General features: G+C 38.1%; 1 protein-coding gene across 1 annotated transcript in view; it reads left to right on the plus strand.

Annotated features, from left to right (window-relative positions):
- DKK2 (dickkopf Wnt signaling pathway inhibitor 2) overlaps window positions 1–16,099 on the plus strand; it is a 128,253-nt gene extending 112,154 nt beyond the window's left edge. Inside the window, exons 2-4 of the mRNA XM_055434179.2 lie at window positions 9,636–9,786; window positions 11,090–11,245; window positions 13,970–16,099. Coding sequence (XP_055290154.1) covers window positions 9,636–9,786; window positions 11,090–11,245; window positions 13,970–14,220 — 558 coding nt within the window. The 3' untranslated portion in view covers window positions 14,221–16,099. The remainder of the gene's footprint in view (window positions 1–9,635; window positions 9,787–11,089; window positions 11,246–13,969) is intronic.
- Window positions 16,100–20,835: the final 4,736 nt, after the last annotated feature.

The raw sequence follows: 20,835 nt of genomic DNA on the forward strand, positions 1-20,835 counted from the left end.
CATCTCATGAAGAATTTTCCACAGTTTGTTGTGATCCACACAGTCAAAGGCTTTAGTGTAGTCAGTGAAGCAGATATTTTCCCAGAACTCTCCTGATGTTTCTGTGATCCAATGGATGTTGGCAATTAGATCTCTGGTTCCTCTGCCTTTTCTAAATCCAGCTTGAACATCTACACATACGGAGTTCATGTACTGTTGAAGCCTCACTTGGAGAATTTTGAGCATTACATTGCTAGCGTGTGAGATGAGTGAAATTGTTTTTTAGTTTGAACATTATTTGGCATTGCCCTTCTTTGGGGTTGGAATGAAAACTGACCTTTTTCAGTCTTGTGGCCACTGCTGAGTTTTCTAAATTTGCTGGCATTTTGGGTGCAACTTTAAAAGCATCATCTTTTAGGATTTCAAAGAGCTCAGCTGGAATTCCATCACCTCACTAGCTTTGTTCATAGTGATGCTTCCTAAGACCCACTTGAATTGACTCACCAGGATGTCTGGCTCTGGGTGAGTGATCATACCATCATGGTTATCTGGGTCATTAAGATCTGTTTTGTATAGTTTTTTTTGTGTATTCTTGCCATCTATTCTTAATATCTTCTGCTTCTGTAAGGTCCATACCGTTTCTATCCTTTATTGAGCCCATCTTTGCATGGAATGTTCCCTTGGTATCTCTCATTTTCTTGAAGAAGTCTCTAGGTTTTCCCATCCTGTTGTTTTCCTCTATTCCTCAGCACTGATCACTGTGGAAGGTTTTCTTATCTCTCTTTTCTATTCCTTGTAACTCTGCATTCAGATGGGTGTATCTTTCCTTTTCTTCTTTCCCTTTTGCTTCTCTTCTTTTCTCAGCTATTTGTAAGGCCTCCTCAGACAACCATTTGCCTGTTTGCATTTCTTTTTCGTGGGCGTGGTTTTTATCACCACCTCCTATACAATGGTACGAACCTCCTCTGTCCATAGTTCTTCAGGCACTCTATCAGACCTAATCCCTTGAATCTATTTGTCCCTTCCACCGTATAATCATAAGGGATTTGATTTAGGTCATACCTGAAGGGTCTAGTGGTTTTCCCTACTTTCTTCAATTTCAGTCTGAATTTGGCAATAAGGAGCTCATGATCTGAGCCACAGTCAGCTCCTGGTCTTAGTTTTACTGACTGTACAGAGCCTCTCCATCTTTGGCTGCGAAAAATATAATCAATCTGATTTACGTGATGTCCTTGTGTAGAGTCATCTCTTGCGTTGTTGCAAGACGGTGTTTTCTATGGCCAGTGCATTCTCTTGGCAAAACTGTTGGCCTTTGCCCTGCTTCATTTTGTACTCCAAGGCCAAACTTGCCTGTTAGTCTATGTATCTTTTACTTCCTACTTTTGCATCCCAGTCCCCTATGATGAAAAGGACATCTTTTTTTGGTGTTAGTTCTAGAAAGTCTTGTAGGTCTTCAGCTTCTTTGGCATTAGTGGTTGGGGCATATACTTGGATTACTGTGATACTGAATGGTTTGCCTTGGAAACGAACAGAGATAATTCTGTCATTTTTAGGACTGTACCCAAGTACTGCATTTCGGACTCTTTGGCTGACCATGATGGCTACTTCATTTCTTCTAAGGGATTCTTGCCCACAGTAGTAGATATAGTGGTCACCTGAATTAAATTCACCCATTCCAGTCCATTTTAGTTCACTAATCCTAAAATGTCAATGTTCACTCTTGCCATTTCCTATTTGACCACTTCCAATTTACCTTGATTAATGGCACTAACATTCCAGGTTCCTATGCAATATTGTTCTTTACAACATCAGACTTTACTTCCATCACCAGACACATCCGCAACTGGGCACTGTTTTTGCTTTGGCTCGGCCTCTTCATTCTTTCTGCATTTATTTCTCCACTCTTCTCCAGTCGCATATTGGGCACCTATGGACCTGGGAGTTCATCTTTCAGTGTAATATACCACCCATCAACAGAAAATTAAAGATTTACTGAGCATGGTCTAGCCCATCAGAGCAAGACCCAGATTCCCCCATAGCCAGTCCCTCCCATCAGGAAGCTTCCATAAGCCTCTTATCCTTATCTGTTAGAGGGCAGACAGAATGAAAACCACAATTACAGAAAACTAACCAATGTTAACCAATTATAGAAAATTAATCACATGTATCACAACCTTGTCTAATTCAGTGAAACTATGAGCCATGCCATGTAGGGCCACCCAAGACGGATGGGTCATGGTGGAGAGACAAAACATGTTCCACTGGAGAGGTGAATGGCAAACCACTTTAGTATTCTTTCATTTATAACCCCATAACAGTATGAAAAGGCAAAACTGTCACACATTCCAAATCTTGATCATTTAGTCAGATTAATGATAGCATTAGTCAGAGGTTAAAAAAAAAAAAAACACTTTTGGTGACAAACTAAAATAGAATTCAGAATATTGGTTTAACGAAGATATCCTTAGTGATTGATCAGGACATTCTAAACACAGAAAGGCACGTTCTTTCCTTCTCTTATCTTCTTGGATTGATCTTTTGATCATTATGTATTACATTATCCTTATCTTTTGTAACAGTCTTTACAGTCCACTTTGTCTGATATGAGTACTGCTACTCCAGCTTTCTTTTGATTCCCATTTGCATGGAATACCTTCTTCCATCCCCTTACTTTCAGTCTGTCTGTGCCCCTCAGCCTGAAGTAGGTCTCTTGGAGGCAGCATATATACAAAACTTGTTTTTGTAACCAATCAGCCAGTACATGTCTTTCGGTTAGAGCATTTGATCCATTTATATTTAAGGTACTTATTGACATGTATGTTCTTATTGCCATTTTAAAAACTGTTTTGGATTTGTTATTGTAGGTCTTTGTTCTTCCCTTCTTTTTGTTCTCGTCTTATGGTTTGATGACACTGATGCTCTATAGAGTTGTGTTTGCATTGATTTTTCTTTTTGTGTGTGTCTATTGTAGTTTTTTGGTTTACAGTTCCCATGAGGTTTGGATATAGCAGTCCACACACACACACACACACACACACACACACACACACACGGTTGTTTTAAGTTGCTGGTCTTTTAATTTCAAATGTGTTTCTCATTTCTTGCATTTGTGCTTTCCTATTCTCATGCTTGCTGATTTTGATATCGTATTTGTGTGTGGATGATTTCCTACTTTTACTGTACATTTGCCTTTACTGGTGAGCTTTCCCATTTGTGATTCTCATCTTTCTAGTTCTGGTCTCTTTTTTTTTTCCTGCCTGAAGAAGTTCCTTTAGTTTTTGTTGTGAAGTGGATTTGGTGGTGCTGAATTCTCTTAAAGCTTTTGATTTCTTCTCGAATCTGAGTGAGAGCCTGAATGAGAGCCTTACTTGGTATTCTTGGTTGTAGGTTTTTCTCTTTGGTCAATTTACATATTCTTCATCATTTTATTTTTATTTAATTTTTTAATTATTTAATCACATTTATTCATGTGCTATGTGCTATGTTTTATGTTTTTTTAATTAATTTATTTTAATTGGAGGCTAATTACTTTACATTATTGTATTGATTTTGCCATACATTGACATGAATCCACCCCGGGTGTACATGTGTTCCCCATCCTGAACCCCCCTCCCACCTTCCTCCCCATCCCATCCCTCTGGTTCATCCCAGTACACCAGCCCCGAGCATCCTGTATCATGCATTGAACCTGGACTGGCGATTCGTTTCACAATATGATAATATACATGTTTCGATGCCATTCTCCCAAACCATCCCACCCTCACCCTCTCCCACAGAGTCTAAAAGACTGTTTGATACATCTTTGTCTCTTTTGCTGTCTTGTATACAGGGTTATCGTTATCATCTTTCTAAATTCCATATATATGCGTTAGTATACTGTATTGGTGTTTTTCTTTCTGGCTTATTTCATTCTGTATAATAGGCCCCAGTTTCATCTACCTCATTAGAACTGATTCTAATGTATTCTTTTTAATTGCTGAGTAACTTTAAATGTCCTTCTCTTATCATTCTTTTTTTTTTTTTTTTGAGTCTTGGCTCTAGTTGGAAAGTTCTGGATATAGAACATTCAAAACAGTTGTGATGACTTGTGCATTTTAAATTTTAATTGAATGTTTTCTAAGATTATCTCTCTCAAGGAAGAATATCTACTGATAAATACATTGTGATTTATTTTAGGATCAGGATGCATTTATGATCAGGCTGCACTGCGCAATATTTTATTGAATCATGACAAATTACTGTGAACTTCATCTTATAAAATGTTTAACATTATATCTTAATAAAACAAACTTACACTGAAACATTTTACACATCAAATGCATGCGATGATGCATGTTTTTCAAAATTATTTTAGGGGCAGTGATTTGCAGATCACAGAATATAGTTTTTAGTTTCTGTATTATAGTTGGAGTTCAATAAATAAAAGCTGAATAAGTAATTATTTAATACTAAAGGAATATCCAAGCAGCTGCCTTAAGAAACTATGGTACACATCCAGAATGTCATGAAGTATCTGAAAATTTCCCCTCAAAGTTAATACAACTCAATTCTCCTGGCCTTAGGTTCAGGAATCCTCAAAGATGCATCTAGTAAATCCCTGTCCTCTAGAGGTAATTGTGGACAAAGGAAAAGATCAAATTGCCTAGCCTTTGGCATGAAGTGTACAACCGCACAGATTGAGTTACATCACCCTGCGCCTCCTGCAGTTGCAATGTTAGGGTATGAGTCTGAAACAACCACTTTAAAGAGTAGCATATTTTGCATGCTCATCGAAATATAGCTCTATCATGCAGAATGTCATGACAAGGGAAATTAATCTTTTCCCTAAGATCAGACTGAGAGGAAGCCAGTCTGATCTGGTTTCCCAAATGCAATCGCCAACCCTTTGCTGTGTTCTCTTTAAAACCTCAGACATGTTCTAGTCCCCAGCCCTTTCGGCTACCTCCCTCTATCCACTTGCTTCAAATGTTTTTCATTCCCACAGCTGGGTTGTCCCCCTGCAGGCTTTCTTCTGCCTGCCCAGCTGATGACGTTTTTCTGGCTCCAGAAAACTTCCAAGATTGTTACAAACAGTGCTTGCGGGGATAAAGGATTGTCCCGAGTAAAACAACAACAACAAAACTAGGACGGTCTTGCAAGAATCCGGATGGGTGGTTCGCCCACATGAAAACTTTGTGATGTTTCTCTCTTCTTTTTTCCCCCCTTTATTAAACAGGGACAGTGCCACTGTTTCGAAAGCTTGGGAGTTAAACTAAGGTTTTACTTGTGGCAAAAGGTCTATAAAAAGTAGTCATTGCTGCTGAGATACCTGAAACTTCTCATTTCATAATCACTTCACTGCTGCACTGGTAGGGAGAAGGTTGTAAGGGATGGGCAGTAATTGAAAAGTAAAATAAATATACTCAGCCCTAAATCTAAGTCTTGATTTAATAAGCCTTTTCTTTCTGCAGTTTTAAGAATAATAGGGAAAAAAGAGGCTCAGTCATTTAAGAAGATGCAGTAACATTTTATTTTATTCATTAGCATATTATTTATCATTATTTGCATGATGGAATTTTGCTTATAACTCTGGTTACACTGAATTTAAACAGCCACAAAACGGTTGTCAAAAAGATGGAAAGAGAAAACATTGTTTGTTGTCTTGTCTGTTTTCTGCCAGTATTCTGTTTTTCCAACAGCTGCAGCAGGACATGCTGTTGGTATTTGGAGGCTTCTAGAAAGAGAAGTGGCCAAGTTTATTTTCCTAATCTCTAAATTCAGCACACTGGTCACCATTCAAATACCTTTTCTATGTGTGCCTCCACAGTCATTAAAAGATCAGTCGTGACACCTTATGGTGAAGTCTGCAACCCAGGGCAGGGCTCTGATCCCCAACTTCTCTGCCGCTTACTTACCCTCTTCACTTCATTGCCAAAACTGTAAAGAAAAGTTCCAGAGTAGCACAGAGTAAACCGATGTTAAAAAATACCCTTTATACTAAACAAGAAATGCTCACTTCTGATGGACATTATTTTCAAGCTGTGTCCAATGTGTTCATTCTTATTTTAGTCCATGGCATCGTGCTAATGATAACTAGCACTTCTATTTATGGGAACCACTGTGTTTTTAGTCTAAAAGGCGGGGGGGGGGGGGTTTGGGCAAAACTTCTCTGCTTTTTGGCTTGATCAGGGACAGCTCTCATGCTTTCTTAATTTATGGCCTATCTTCTGCTATTATTAGGTCTTGCAAATGAATTCAGCCCCTAAGTGTGACTGAGGATAAGTCATGAATGATTTTGCATGAAGGCGCGTATTCCTTGATGCTCAGGGAACTGGATTTCTGATTCAGTTTTGGAAATATTAATACAGGATAGGCATGTATAAAGTCTCTAATTCTTTCATTTGATTTCTAGACATCCACACAGACTGTCACTGTTCCTTATACCGTTCACTTAAAGTCAAGTGAATGAAGAGCCAAAGAAATTCACTATTAATAATTTCCATATCAGGCAAAGAGAATCAGTCTTCTTACTCATTTATAAAATAAGAACCAGAGACACATATTATTATTTTTGTTAAGTGGAAACTTAGACTCAGGTGCTCAAATGTAAAAATCATCATTAAACGGGACCTTTGGAGGCCAAAATAAAGGAAAGTACTTTTCCATGGGAAAGTTTCTGAATGACACTTTTATTAAAGTATATAAGTCCCTTCAGTGGGTTTGTTAATTGCCAAAAGTCATCACTTCTTCAGGATTCTCCATAACTATGTTAACTATGTGCTTTTCTTCTCTGTCTCTCCCTTCCTCCCTCTCTTGCCTAATATGATACCATTTCCAGACATGTTAAAAGGGACTAATGTAGGACGGGGAAGCCTGGCATGCTGCAGTCCATGGGGTCGCAAAGAGTCATACACGACTGAGCGACTGAACTGAACTGAATGTTCAGGAAAAACTCAATAGCAAACTGCAGAACCCTCATACTTGAGTTTAAAACTCCACTGAAAAATAATGCATTAGGCCAAAAACACGAGAATCCCTTTTAACCAGTCAGAGTCGTGTTTTCTAATGTTCTGCATTTTCTTGCTAATGGTTACATCAAGTAAACTTTACTGCTGACTAGATCCATCCTGAGGGACACTGATTTTCAGAAGACAAAGCATGTCCCCAAATATCAGTTGCTTTCCCTATAACTTGTTTCAATCAATTTTTCTCATCTATTCTTGATTTTATTCATATATAAATGCTGTTTATTGGAGCCAGGAGTTCCATAAGCATACTAGAAACTATATAATATAACCTTGTATTTCAATTATTAAAAACTTATTTTTGTCAAAGAACCTCCCTTAATATTATGTTCTGGGATTCCTTCCCAAGGACAAGTTCACATGAACAATAACCTTCCATTAAAAAAAAAGTTCCTGCATACTTCTGCCTATATCGTTTCTAGTTCAATAAAAGATACACTGGACTCGCTCCTCTGAAAAATTGGTGAGAATTTTACTGTGATCCCATTCACAAAGTACTACTGTGCATTCTGCTTTCTGTAACAGTGTCAAATATTTTCCACCAAGTATTTTCCATTTCCCATCAACTGAGAACAGGAAGATGATAATGTGCTTTCTCTAATTTTCTGCATAAATGAACTTCAACTTCTAGAAAATAAGTTGCTTTCTACTATACAGGCTATTTTTTTAGGAATGGAATCAAGTATTTCTCTATATTCAAAATCCCTTGAAGAGTCATTGTTTGAGTTGAATTACACATGATGTTTTAGGTGGTATGTGTTTACTTCCATTGAAAGAACATGTCCTATTTTTGAGGAGAGAAAGAAAGAAAAAAAAAAACAAAAATCCTTGTGATACATCAAATGTTTCTTGCAAAACAATTTGGTGAAATAAGTGTAAATGAGTCAGAAACATGTGAAGTGTATTTCAGTTAAAATTAATGGGTTTAAATATGAAGACAGTAAAGTGCTCAGGGGGGAAAGAGTGTAGCAAGTCAGGAAGTGACTTTGTTTTGTTGTCATCAGTCCTGGACTCTTGGAAAGTGGCCCGACACTCTGAATTCAAGTTCATTCAGATTCTTTCTTAAGCCTAATGATGGAGTTACAGAATGGGACAGCAATATCCAAATTAATTTTATAGTTTTATCTGGCTTCACATATAAAAGTGGGCATCAAATATTGCCAGTGTGCAATGCTTCAAGAACACTTTTCAGTTTGAAGTTAGAGGTTTTTCTATTTTCTGTTCTCTTCTGAGGGTAAAAGTAAATTGTAATGATGTTAAAGGTTTATCTTTTTTCATCAAATAACATGTAAAGTTTCCAGAGTCACACATCAACTTCACACTTACTTCTTCTTTCTAACATGATCAGATCTGAATGGAAAACACAAGGGGTCTGAACGCATACAAACATACCCAGGAGGAAGGCCCCGGGAGAAAAGGCGATGGAAGAAATAGAGGGGTGGGGGGAAGGGAGAAGCAGTGCATGCAGGGTAAAGTCATCAACCTCATTTCAAAAGTAAAACGTTCAAACCATACTAATTATTTGAGAGTCACAAAAACATTATCCCATAGTTTTCTAGTCCTATCATTTATGCTTACTTAAAAACTACATTACTTTTTTTTATTTTTTATTTTGCAATTTTAAAAAATGAATTACTGTGAAAAGTAGGGAAAAAATGAACTACCCACAGCAATAAAAAAGACTTCCAAATAAGTCTCCCTGTCAACATGCCTCAAAATGTGAGTTAATTTGATGTGTGGTGTGATATTTCTGTTTCTCAATTCTCAGTCTCTGAAAACAGGGACATTTTAAGCATTCCAGTAATTTCCTAGATACAAGGAATATATAATTGGAGAGTATATATAAATGCATTTTTGGAGATAATATATGACATTGCTTAAGTAGCCTTCTGAATCAACAGCTTGGTAGAGAAATGTAGGAGCAGAAGTCCTTTCTGTATTAGTAGCCTATAGGGCTATTGTGTGTGTCACAAGTCCGCTTTTCTGTTTCCTGAGAACATAATGATATAACTGGAGTTTAGCATGCTCTGACCACTCAGGATTCTGCTGCTGCTCATCACTGAGTTTGGAGTGAAGATGCTGCTCCTTGAATTCTTTGTTCCCGAAATTTCATTGCTTCAAACTCTCGGGAAGCATCTCTGTGTGTTCCTAACAGGCAGGAACTGAGGAATCACTCTTAAAATATCTGCTCCATAAATGGGCAGGAGATGTATTTTGGATGCTAGCACAGCCCATTGTTGCTTTATGTAACCTTCTCCTTATGCTAGTTCAGTGGGTTAAAAAAAAAAGTGACTAGGCCGTTTCATTTACACCTTAAATCAGTGGCAGTATAACAATTACAGCTATTTTTTGAGCCTCTGGAGTCACTCTTTAGGGCTCTACTAATCAAAATAAAATCTAACCCCAAAGTCATGTCATTGAAAATATATGAATACTGTCAACTTTATCTTTGTCATCACCATCAACAATCAATGTTTATAAAGCCCTTAATTAAGTAATTGTTACTACGTAGTGCCTCTGCTCAGAACATTATTAAATAGTATATTTCCTTTGAGGAGGGGAACATTCTGATTTTCCATCACAATTTGGTGCAATAGCTTTTTGCTTAAAAGATTTAATCTTTGCTTTTGGTGTTGCTCTACTTCATGGCAGGCCTACCCTTGTAGCAGTGATAAGGAATGTGAAGTTGGGAGGTACTGCCACAGTCCTCACCAAGGATCGTCGGCCTGCATGCTGTGTCGAAGGAAAAAGAAGCGCTGCCATAGAGATGGCATGTGTTGTCCTGGGACCCGCTGCAATAATGGTAAAGGTCTAATTCAGTGTTGATGGGCCTCTTTCCTTTCATGTAGGAAACCTGGATACCAAGTTATACTGCCTTCTCCTTAGTCATACTTCTAAAATGTAAGGAGACTTCCAAACTGGCAGGAATGGGATCAGGGTTTAGAAATGTATAAGACTATCTGGTGTGTGTATACTAGTAGCTCAGTTGTGTCTGACTTTTTGCGACCCCATAGACTGGAGCCTGCCAGGCTCCTCTGTCCATGGTATTTCCCAAACAAGAATACTGGAGTGGGTAGGCATTCCCTTCTCCAGGGCATCTTCCTGACCCAGGGATCAAACCTGGGTGTCCTGCATTGCAGGCGAGTGCTTTACTGTCCCTCTCAAATCTTAGTTTTCCTGGGTTCTGATCACCTGCTGTAATTTATAATCTATGCTGATTTAGGATTTGCCATGTTGAAATATTGCATATAAATAGCTACATGTTATATTCCACTGAACACTCAAGCGAATATGTGCAAAGGAACCAAAGACAGAAACCTGTGGTTCAGCAACACACTTGTGAGTTTGTTTTCATTTTCATACCAATTTCATACCTTGATTCTCACACTCAAGGTGTCCTTTTTTGAAAGCCCCACATTGTGGCACACACAAATGCTGATAGAGTGATTGTTTCCTCCAAAAGGAAACATAGAAGTCTATTACTCGGCCTTCACCCAATCTCAGTGACCTTATGGGCAGACAGTTCATCATTGATGATGAAATGAAGAACCTCCAACACATTGTAAACAATTAAATACTTGCAGAACGTGATCAGAAACACAATTAGTCATGCAAAACATCATAATCAGGCTCATATTCCTACACTTGTTCCTGATCTGTGGGCCTGGTCCTACTGAGAGTACCCTGGACAAGAAGCGAAGGGAAGAAGACCTCATCCATTAGAGATATTTGCAGTGTAGATGCGGATTTTATTTTTGATTAAAAAAGGAACCTTGATCCTGAACACAGATGTCTGATCAGACAGTTTTAAGCTACTAAGATTTGATAATACTTCACTCTGTCACTATTCTAAACTCTTCCTATGTATTCACAGTAACTTCATGAAAGGAATTCTGTTTTTATCCCTATTTTTGCCTAAGGTCACTTGGTCATGAGACTGGCAAGACTGAAATCAAGAAAGCCTGGCTTAGGTCCAAACTATTGAGTTCCCCAGTCTAGATAGATGATAGATACATGGCCTCATACTTCACATTGGGAGAATACTTGGATAAGAAACACACTTTATAGAACTGAACAAGTCTAACTAATTATCTGACCATCTCCAGGTATCTGCATCCCAGTCACCGAGAGCATCTTAACCCCTCATATCCCAGCTCTGGACAGCACTCGGCACAGAGATCGGAACCACGGCCATCACTCAAACCACGACCTGGGATGGCAGAACCTAGGAAGACCTCACACTAAGCTGTCACATATAAAAGGTGGGGATAGCTGTAGCTCCAGAGAAATGTAGATAATTAATTCCATTGCTTCTGAGTGCAATTTGATAAAAAAAAAAAAAACCAGTAATGGGAAGTTACTGTAATAGTAAGATTTTAACTGCATTTCTTCTCAATTTTGAGGATGCTAGAGGTTTCTCGGAGATCTTAAATTGTGAGAAATACATATGACAAGAATTGTGGTACTCCAGTTAACCATGCCATTTTCTAAACAGTTCAGCCTTTTTACAGGATATTTAGAATAAATCTTTTACACAAGCATTTCTCTTCCATAATCAAGAATGCTGCTAAGTCACTTCAGTCGTGTCCGACTCTGTGCGACCCCACAGACAGCAGCCGACCAGGCTCCGCCATCCCTGGGATTCTCCAGGCAAGAACACTGGAGTGGGTTGCCATTTCCTCCAATAATCAAGAATAAAGCATTCCAAAACATAAATGAGAAAATGTTTGCTGCCATAAGATTAAATTACTAAGATTTAGAGTCCTTTTCTCACCTTTGCAGATTCAGAAATTTTATTTCACTAAACGACCAGGTAATATACTATGCATAAACCAATTTTCCAAAAATAATTGGTTTCTAGAGGGATTACGTATGCCCATAAAAATTCCCTTCCTTGTGTCACAATATTTGGTAAGCCTACTCACTAATAGTAAAATTTTGAAAAGTAGAAATACCTATATTTTTAAAAGAGGCTTTTGCAAATGTATTCTGTGGAGCACTGTTCCTTTCAAGACATTATATGACTAAACGAGCCTGTGTGTTCAAGAGTTTTGTAATAGTGTATCTGCCCACTTTGGGAACTTTAAAATAAACACTGATATATTGAAGGCTCTGAGAAGTTTAGCAATGAGGAAAACAGTTTAACTTTTTTAGACACTGTATTTCTCTAGTGTACTTAACCATAAAACCACTTCCCCATATTTTTACCTTCTGTGGAGCTAGTATCCTACAAAATATCTGACCTATTAGTCCAGCCTGGAATACTAATGACTCTGTCAATAGGGTTAAAGTGACTAGTGATTCCTCTTCAACCAGCCCTCGTCTACACTTCCTGAATGCCTAGTCCTTTACCCATATCTCCTATTTCTATCCCACTGAAATCACATGCATTTGTTAGTACATGCACGCTTAGTCGCTCAGTCGTGTCCTACTCTGTGACCCCATGGGACTTGTAGCCCACCAGGCTCCTCTTTCCATGGGATTTCCAAGGCAAGAATACTGGAGTGGGTGGCCATTTCTTTCTCCAGGGGATCTTTCTGACCCAGGGATCAAACCCGCATCTCCTCTGTCTCCTGCATTGCCGGCAGATTCTGTACCCGGTGAGCTGTCTGAGAAGTTGTTAGTGCATGAGTGTCCATCTTTATTCTGACAGATAATCTATGTTACAGTACAGTTTCTAATTTATTAATTACTATTAGCTAATTATATGTGTAATTTCCTGATGGCAGCTAGCAAGAAAAGGTGATGGCTAGTGAGTTGTGCCCACATTCACACAGTGGGACTGGTGACATCCAGGATGGCAGCTAACCTTCTAGACCAGGCTTGGCACACTACAGCCCATGAGCCAAGTCTGTCCTGCTGCCAGTTTTTGTAAATAATGTTTTATCATAACACAGACCTGCCCATTCACTTAGGCATCATCTTTGTCTGCTTTTGTGATACAAGAGCAGAATGAAGAGTTGTGACACAGATCACATGGCCTAAAAAGTCAGAAGTATTTACAATCTGGAAGATGACAAAAAAGCTTGCAGGCTACACATCAACCCCACTGTGACATGTGGGTGCTGTCTGCTGACTTCATCCTTTCACTGAATTGAATTCCCAGATCTGTGCTCCTGTGATTTTTTTTTGGATGGGTTCTTGGTTGACCCTGGGGCTGTTTGCCCTTGCTCTGCTCCACTCTGTATCATAGCATTTCACAGACTTCATTGCCTAGACTCCCTGTCAGGTGGCTTCCAGCCGCGTGAGTTTGGCTGTGGTGAGAGATTGAGAGACAGAGGAGCGGGAAAGGCCGACAGATTCTCTCTGCCTCTGGGAGCGTTTCTGGCAGAGCTGTGCCTCCTCGGGGCCTCAGTTCCTGCCGGGATTCCAGTCCCCTGCCCTTGCCCCATCCTGACATCACCAGCTTCTCTGGATCCTCCAGCCTAAATGTGGTGCTGGCTTCCTGCGGTGCTGCTCTACATTCTCTGGTGCTTCTTAGCCTCGCAACTCACTGCCTGTGTGACCCATTCTCTGCATTTAATATCTTCTCTTTTGAATACTCAGCTTCTGTTTTCCTGGCTAGATTTTAACTGATACCTGGCGTTAGGAGGTATGGACAACTTCAGCCTTCTTGACTCAAAGTTTGTTTACTCTTTCCAAGAAGGTATCAAATTAAATAGAAGGCATTTCTTTTTACTTATTGTCATTCACCTAAGTAAACAACAACACAAAACAGAAATATCTAAAAGATCACACCATACCAAAGTGAAGAGAAGATGCAGCCCCATCCTAGCTATTCATTAAATTTAATATTCAGACAGCAAAAAATGGAGAGATGATAATTGGTTCACATGATTAGAGGGAATGTCAACTGATATGACTTTAAGACATCACGGAATATAGGAAGATAGTATATGTACAAATATTTTAGGTGCTTCTGATTGCAGAGTAGATTTTTTCTCCTACAGTGTCATGGTAAAATCTTTTGATCATCATTTCTTTAGGACATGAAGGAGATCCCTGTCTACGATCATTAGACTGCATTGAAGGGTTTTGCTGTGCTCGTCACTTCTGGACCAAAATCTGCAAACCAGTGCTCCATCAGGGGGAAGTCTGTACCAAGCAGCGCAAGAAGGGCTCACATGGGCTGGAAATCTTCCAGCGGTGTGACTGCGCAAAAGGCCTAACTTGTAAAGTATGGAAAGATGCCACCTACTCCTCCAAAGCCAGACTCCATGTCTGTCAGAAAATATGACCACCTCTGAGGACAAGCATCAGGAGCAGACTGTGAATCCATGTATTTAATGCATTATAGCATGGTGGAGAGTAGGATTTGGATTTCAGAAGAAGGGGTAAAATGAGGAATATGATAAGAACATAGATCAAAGAAAAAGGAAATGGAAGATCAGAAAGGGTGACAAGTGTGTTTTCCATCATGCAACTTGTTTATGTAAATAATGTACACATTTGTGAAGATGCCGTGACTCAAAAATAAATAAATAAATAACATGCACACAGAGGGATTACTGATAAATACCATGTGACTTTCCAGGAGTTTAGGTTTGTGCTGGAGGATCAATTTCTTTCACAGTGGTGATTGCCTATAAAAAATAACCGTAAAGCCCTATTTCTATTTAAACAAAGTACTCCCCATATACCCGGCATACAACAGGCTCTAAAACACGAAAAGAGGAATTGTTTCATGGGAAATAAAAGTGTGGAGCATAGAGAATCTGCAACATAGAATCACCTTTTAATTTGGAACAATACTTCTTACTGCTCAATTAAAGACATTGGTAGGAAAAAAGCAGTCAATATTTTCAAAATAATTTCAAAATAATGACAGGTCTTTAAGAGCTTCAGAGAAAAGAAAACAAACAAACCTTGTTTTCCTTAAGCTGCTTGTTTATATTTTTGAAAAGTTTAATCTCAGCTACAATTAATAAGAACCAGTAGAATAAGACTAAAATAATCCATTCAGATTTCTAGAGGATATAAATTGCATCTCTTGATTGTGGGTTATTCCCACTCATTTTATTCTCCAAATTATATTCATCATGAATAACACAGAGCAGAATTTTCAGGTTGTAAAAACTTTAAGATGCCCAAAGTAAAAGTTACTGGATCATATTATTCAAAGCTCTGGCATTCCCTATGTTAGATAGAACTAGACATTTACTTTTCATATACTCTGCAGTATAGTAAAAATGATAAAATAAATGAGATATATCTGTTCTGCACTGAAACACAGCAAGGAAATGGGGAAAACTTTGTCCAGTTTTGGTAACACACGGATCATATGTTTGAAGCACAAGCTGACTTTTCATATGTGAAGTCCAAGGCTACACAACCTACATGGAAGTTGTCCATGGGATTTGCTATCACAATATTTACTATGCAGATGAGTTCAGTGTGAGGTAACTACTTGACCTCAAAATATTTCTATTTCTGAGCTCATAAAATCATCTTATTTTGAGGCGGTCTCATTAAATGGACTCCAAGACAGTTAGGATAGTAAGGTTCCATTGTTCTTGGTAAGCTGCTTTCTAACTGGCTGCTGGCACCATCTGACTTTTTTCAGCATCAACTCTTTCTGCAACAGCTTTTTTTGGCCAAAGATACAGTTTCTGTCTTCTATAGTCACAGATTAAAAATTAGAAATGGGATAACTTGTAAAATCTACATTTTGCTAATCTATAGAAACCACAGGTTCTAAATTTTTACATCCATTTTATTACTTTTTACTTTATTCAGTTCTATTGAGTTCTAAATATTATGTCTAGAGATTAAAGCCAAAAAGTTATCTTATACTTTTTAGTTTGGACCTCTTCTTTTATAGACTATAAATCACTCCATAGTTTTTGTTTACTTAAATCTCATTTGCAGTCTCAAATTCAGGTTCTCCCAGTAGAAACTGAACCTGAGCCTGCATGTCTATTAAGAATTTCACTTTCCCACATACATTCACTAGTATGATTAAGATCTGCATTTTTCCCCACATGTCTGTTAAAACAAAATTTAAGAACAAAGTCTGTACAAACAGGTTTCTATAAGCTTAGCAACGTGAAAATGAAACATTTCAGGGAAACATTTCCTATACAACAATTACATTTAAAATCTGGTTTCTGCATTATTTCCCTTATGTACATCCCTTCAAAAATGATTATTTGAAGTAATTTATTTACAGGAAATGTTAATGAGATGTATTTTCTTATAGAGATATTTCTTACAGAAAGCTTTGTAGCAGAATATATTTGCAGCTATTGACATTGTAATTTAGGGGAAATGTATAATAAGATGAAATATATTAAATTTTTTGCCTTCAAAAATGGAATTCAAATGTCCTTGTGTTTTGCTTATGGGAAGAAACTTTTAAGAAGCACAGCTTCTCAGAGTTCAACTGAACAGATGGGTCTGATTTTGCAGTCTTAGCAGATATCCTTTGGATGACATCACCATGAGATCATCCAAGGCAGTTTATGGTTAGGTGCTTATTTCATGGTGGGACAGCTGTAATTGTCTAGAGATCTAGAGATCTCTTCAAGAAAATTAGAGATACCAAGGGAACATTTCATGCAAAGATGGGTACAGTAAAGGACAGAAACTCTATGGACCTAACAGAAGCAGAAAACATTAAGAAGAGGTGGCAAGAATACACAGAACTATATACAAAAGAGAGTCATTAAGAAATGACTCAGAAAACCATGATGGTGTGATCACTCATCCAGAGTCAGACATCCTGGAGTGTGAAGTCAAGTGGGCCTTAGGAAGCATCACTATGAACAAAGCTAGTGGAGGTGATGGAATTCCAGCTGAGCTATTTCAAATCCTATAAGATGATGCTGTGAAAGCACTGCACTCAATATACCAGCAAATTTAGAAAACTCAGCAGTGGCCACAGGACTGGAAAAGGTCAATTTTCATTCCAATCCCAAAAAAAGGCAATGCCAAAGAATGTTCAAACCACTGCACATTGCACTCATTTGTTCACACACTAGCAAAGTAATGCTCAAAATTCTCCAAGCTAGGATTCAACAGTATATGAACTGTGTATGTGTAGATGTTCAAGCTGGATTTAGAAAAGGCAGAGGAACCAGAGACCAAATTGCCAACATCTGTTGGATCATAGAAAAAGCAAGAGAGTTCCAGAAAAACATCTACTTCTGTTTCATTGACTACACTAAAGCCTTTGACTGTATGGATTACAATAATCTGTGGAAGATTCTGAAAGACATAAGAATACCAAACCACCTTTTCTGCCTCCTGAGAAATCTGTATGCAGGTCAAGAAGCAACAGAACCAGACATGGAACAATGGACTGGTTCCAAATTGGGAAAGGAGTACATCAAGGCTGTATATTATCACCCTGCTTATTTAACTTCTATGCAGAGTACATCATGTGAAATGCCAGACTGGATGAAGCACAAGCTGGAATCAAGATTGCCGGGAGAAATATCAATAACCTCAGATATTCAGATGACACCACCCTTATGGCAGAAAGTGAAGAGGAACTAAAGAGCCTCTTGATGAAAGTGAGAGAGGAGAGTGAAAAAGCTGACAAAAAAGTCAATATTCAAAAAACTAAGGTCATGTCATCTGGTCCCATCACTTCATGGCAAATAGAAGGGGAAGCAATGGAAACAATGACAGACTTTATTTTCTTGGGCTCCAAAATCACTGCAGATGGTGACTGCAGCTATGAAATTAAAAGACGCTTGCTCCTTGGAAGCAAAGCTATGACCAACCTAGACAGCATATTAAAAAGCAGAGATGTTACTTTACCAACAAAGGTCCATCTAGTCAAAGCTATGATTTTTCCAGTAGTCATATATGGATGTGAGAGTTAGACCAAAAAGAAATCTAAGTACCAAAGAATTAATGCTTTTCAACTGTGGTGCTGGAAAAGGCTCTTGAGAGTCCTTTGGACTGAAAGGAGATCATACCAGTCAATCCTAAAAGAAATCTGTCCTGAATATTCAGTGGAAGGACTGATGCTGAGGCTGAAGCTCCAATACTTTGGCCACCTGATGCGAAGAACTGACTCACTGGAAAAGACCTTGATGCTGGGAAAGATTGAGGGCAGGAGGAGAAGGGGATGACAGAGGATGAGATGCTTGGGTGGCATCACCAACTTGATGGACTTGAGTTTGAGCAAGCTCTGGAGGTTGGTGGCAGATAGGGAAGTCTGGCAAACCTGCAGTCCATGGGGTCATAAAATGTTGGACCTGACTGAGAGACAGGACTGAACTGATTTTTTTCTTTATTAAATCTATAGTGTTCTAACTTGTGCTTTCTACCTATTTATCCTTTTTTTTTTCCCTTCTGAAACATCTTAGAACACAAATATTCTACAAACCTCTTGAAAACACTTGAAGTCACCTACTGTATTTCTTATAATCTTCACTTTAGTCAAAATTTCTCCAAATAGAAATGCTAATATGCTTAAAGTATTGGTTCACTCCTGTATGGCACAAATAAATTACAAAATATGTTTACTCCTGTGGCTACAGAGGGCCCCATATGAACTAAAACCGAGTTCCCTGGAAGGTTTTTCCCCTTCTTCCTGAACACAAAGATGTTAGGAGTGTTTGACAAACATTAGTCATCAATTACTCATCAATTATGAGACTGGGAGTGGTTGCAAGAGCGCATGTTGTATTAGATGTTAATGGGATAGAAATGTGGAAAATAAACATTCTGTGACATAGTGGAATGAATTAAGTACAGCCACGGCAGCTTAATGAAGCTAAAATAGTCTGATAGTTAGAGGTCAGGATTGAAGACATCTCAAGCATGGCTGAAATAAATCCCCATATTATTCTAATTAGTCACTTAGTGTTTTCACAAATAGTTATCCATTTCTTCAAATTGAGAACATGCAGATTTCCAAGCTACAGTGTATTTCTAGATTATAACAATCATACGGGTGATATTTTTCTTTTCCACTGAGCTCAGTGAAATGCTCTGAGAAGTGATGAATTACCCTTTCTTTTTAGCCAAGAAAAAACAATACCCTATTGCAGCTTAGAATTTAAGGGGAAACTATCAATTATACTTTTCTCCTCCCTCAAATTGAGACCATTTGAGAAAAAGGTTAAGGAAGAAAGGCAGATGACAGATAACCCTGTGGCTGATAAAGTTAATAATGAAGAGTGTGGCATGTAGCCGTGGGCAAGGAGATAGAATCTGTGCCCACTGTCAGGCAACGCCAGACAGTATCAATTCTACCTGTTGGAGCTGCCCCTGTAAAACTTAAAATATACGTGGGCAGAATCGAATGAGACACTTTCTTCTGGAAGTTACTGCCAAAGAAGAAGGGTGAAGAGGAGATGAAACAATGCATTTATCATTCGAGCATCTCTTATTTGAAATTCTCTAAAGCTGGGTAATTCATACCACATGAGAGGAGTGAGTGAGGGGTGAAGTGAGGCAAAGATTATTATACGTTTCACATAAAACTAAATTAAGGACTGGAAAAGAAGACCTTCTCTCCATTCTATTCCCCAGATCTTTATATTAACTGAGTGTACATAACCATTGACTATGGTGAAAATAAGGGTTGTAACCAAAATCTGAGAAGCTATCTACTAGATGAGGTCATTTCCCCAATGCCAATTCCTCCCTCTTTATGGATCCTCTAGGCAATTTAGGTTTATCCACAGAAAATCATAAAACGGATGAAAATAGTTCACTAATTCAACCGACTCTAAAATCACACTATCCTCAGGACTGAAAAAAAATCCAATAGCTTCCTCCTCCTTTTTATAATCCAAATTATGTCCATCACATTACTAATATAGTTAATTAGAGGTTCTGTAGTGAGATTAAATAACATGTGTATCTGGTAATAAAATGTATAAAAGCACTTCAGTCATAAAATTCTGAGAAAACAGATACCCCACTCTTTAATATAAATCTTCCATTAAAAAATTCCTAGAATAATTCAAGTACAAAATTTATAACTTGTTGCATGTTAAAACCAAAATAAGTTGAAGTCCAGAGAAATCAGTCTATATTTGCTATCTTCAATAGACAACACAAAAGAAATGGACAAATTCTTAGAAAAGTACGACCTTGCAAGACTAAATCAGGAAGAAATAGAAAATATGAACAGACCTTTCACAAGTACTGAAATTGAAATAGTGACAGCTTCACAGGCAAACTCTATCAAACATTTAGAGAAGAGTTAACACCTATCCTTCTGAAACCCTTCCAAAAAATTTCAGAGGAAGGAACGCTCCCAAGCTCATTCTATGAAGCCACAATTACCCTGATATCAAAACCAGACAAAAGTATCACAGAAATAAAGAAAATCACAGGCCAATACCACTGATGAACATAGACATGAAAATGCTCAACAAAATAGTAGCAAACTGAATCCAACAATACATTCAAAGGATCATTTACCATTATCATGTAGGATTTATCCCAGGGATGCAAGGATTCTTCAGTATCCACAAATCAACCGTTGTGATACACCACAGCAACAAATTGAAGAATAAAAACCATATAATCATCTCAATAGAGGCAGGAAAAGCTTTTGAGAAAATTTAACACCCATTTAAGATAAAAGCTCTCTTATCTCTCCTGTGGTAAGTGGGAACTTACCTCAATATAATAAAGGCCATATATGAAAAATTCATAGCTGACATCATTCCCAATGGTGGAAAGATGAAAGCATTCCCTCTAAGGTCAGGAACAAGGCGAGGATGTCCATTGTCACCACTTAGATTCAACACGGTTTTGGAAGTCCTAGGAAAGAAAAACAAACGTACTCCAAATTGGAAAAGAAGTAAAACTGTGACTGTTTGCCAATGACATAATACTATACATTTGCTATCTTCCTCTACAGAATAGAGTCAAAGGAAAT

This window comes from Moschus berezovskii, chromosome 5, assembly GCF_049115385.1.
Source record: "Moschus berezovskii isolate FMDL1 chromosome 5, NW_MosBer_1.0, whole genome shotgun sequence".
NCBI classification, from domain to species: domain Eukaryota; kingdom Metazoa; phylum Chordata; class Mammalia; order Artiodactyla; family Moschidae; genus Moschus; species Moschus berezovskii.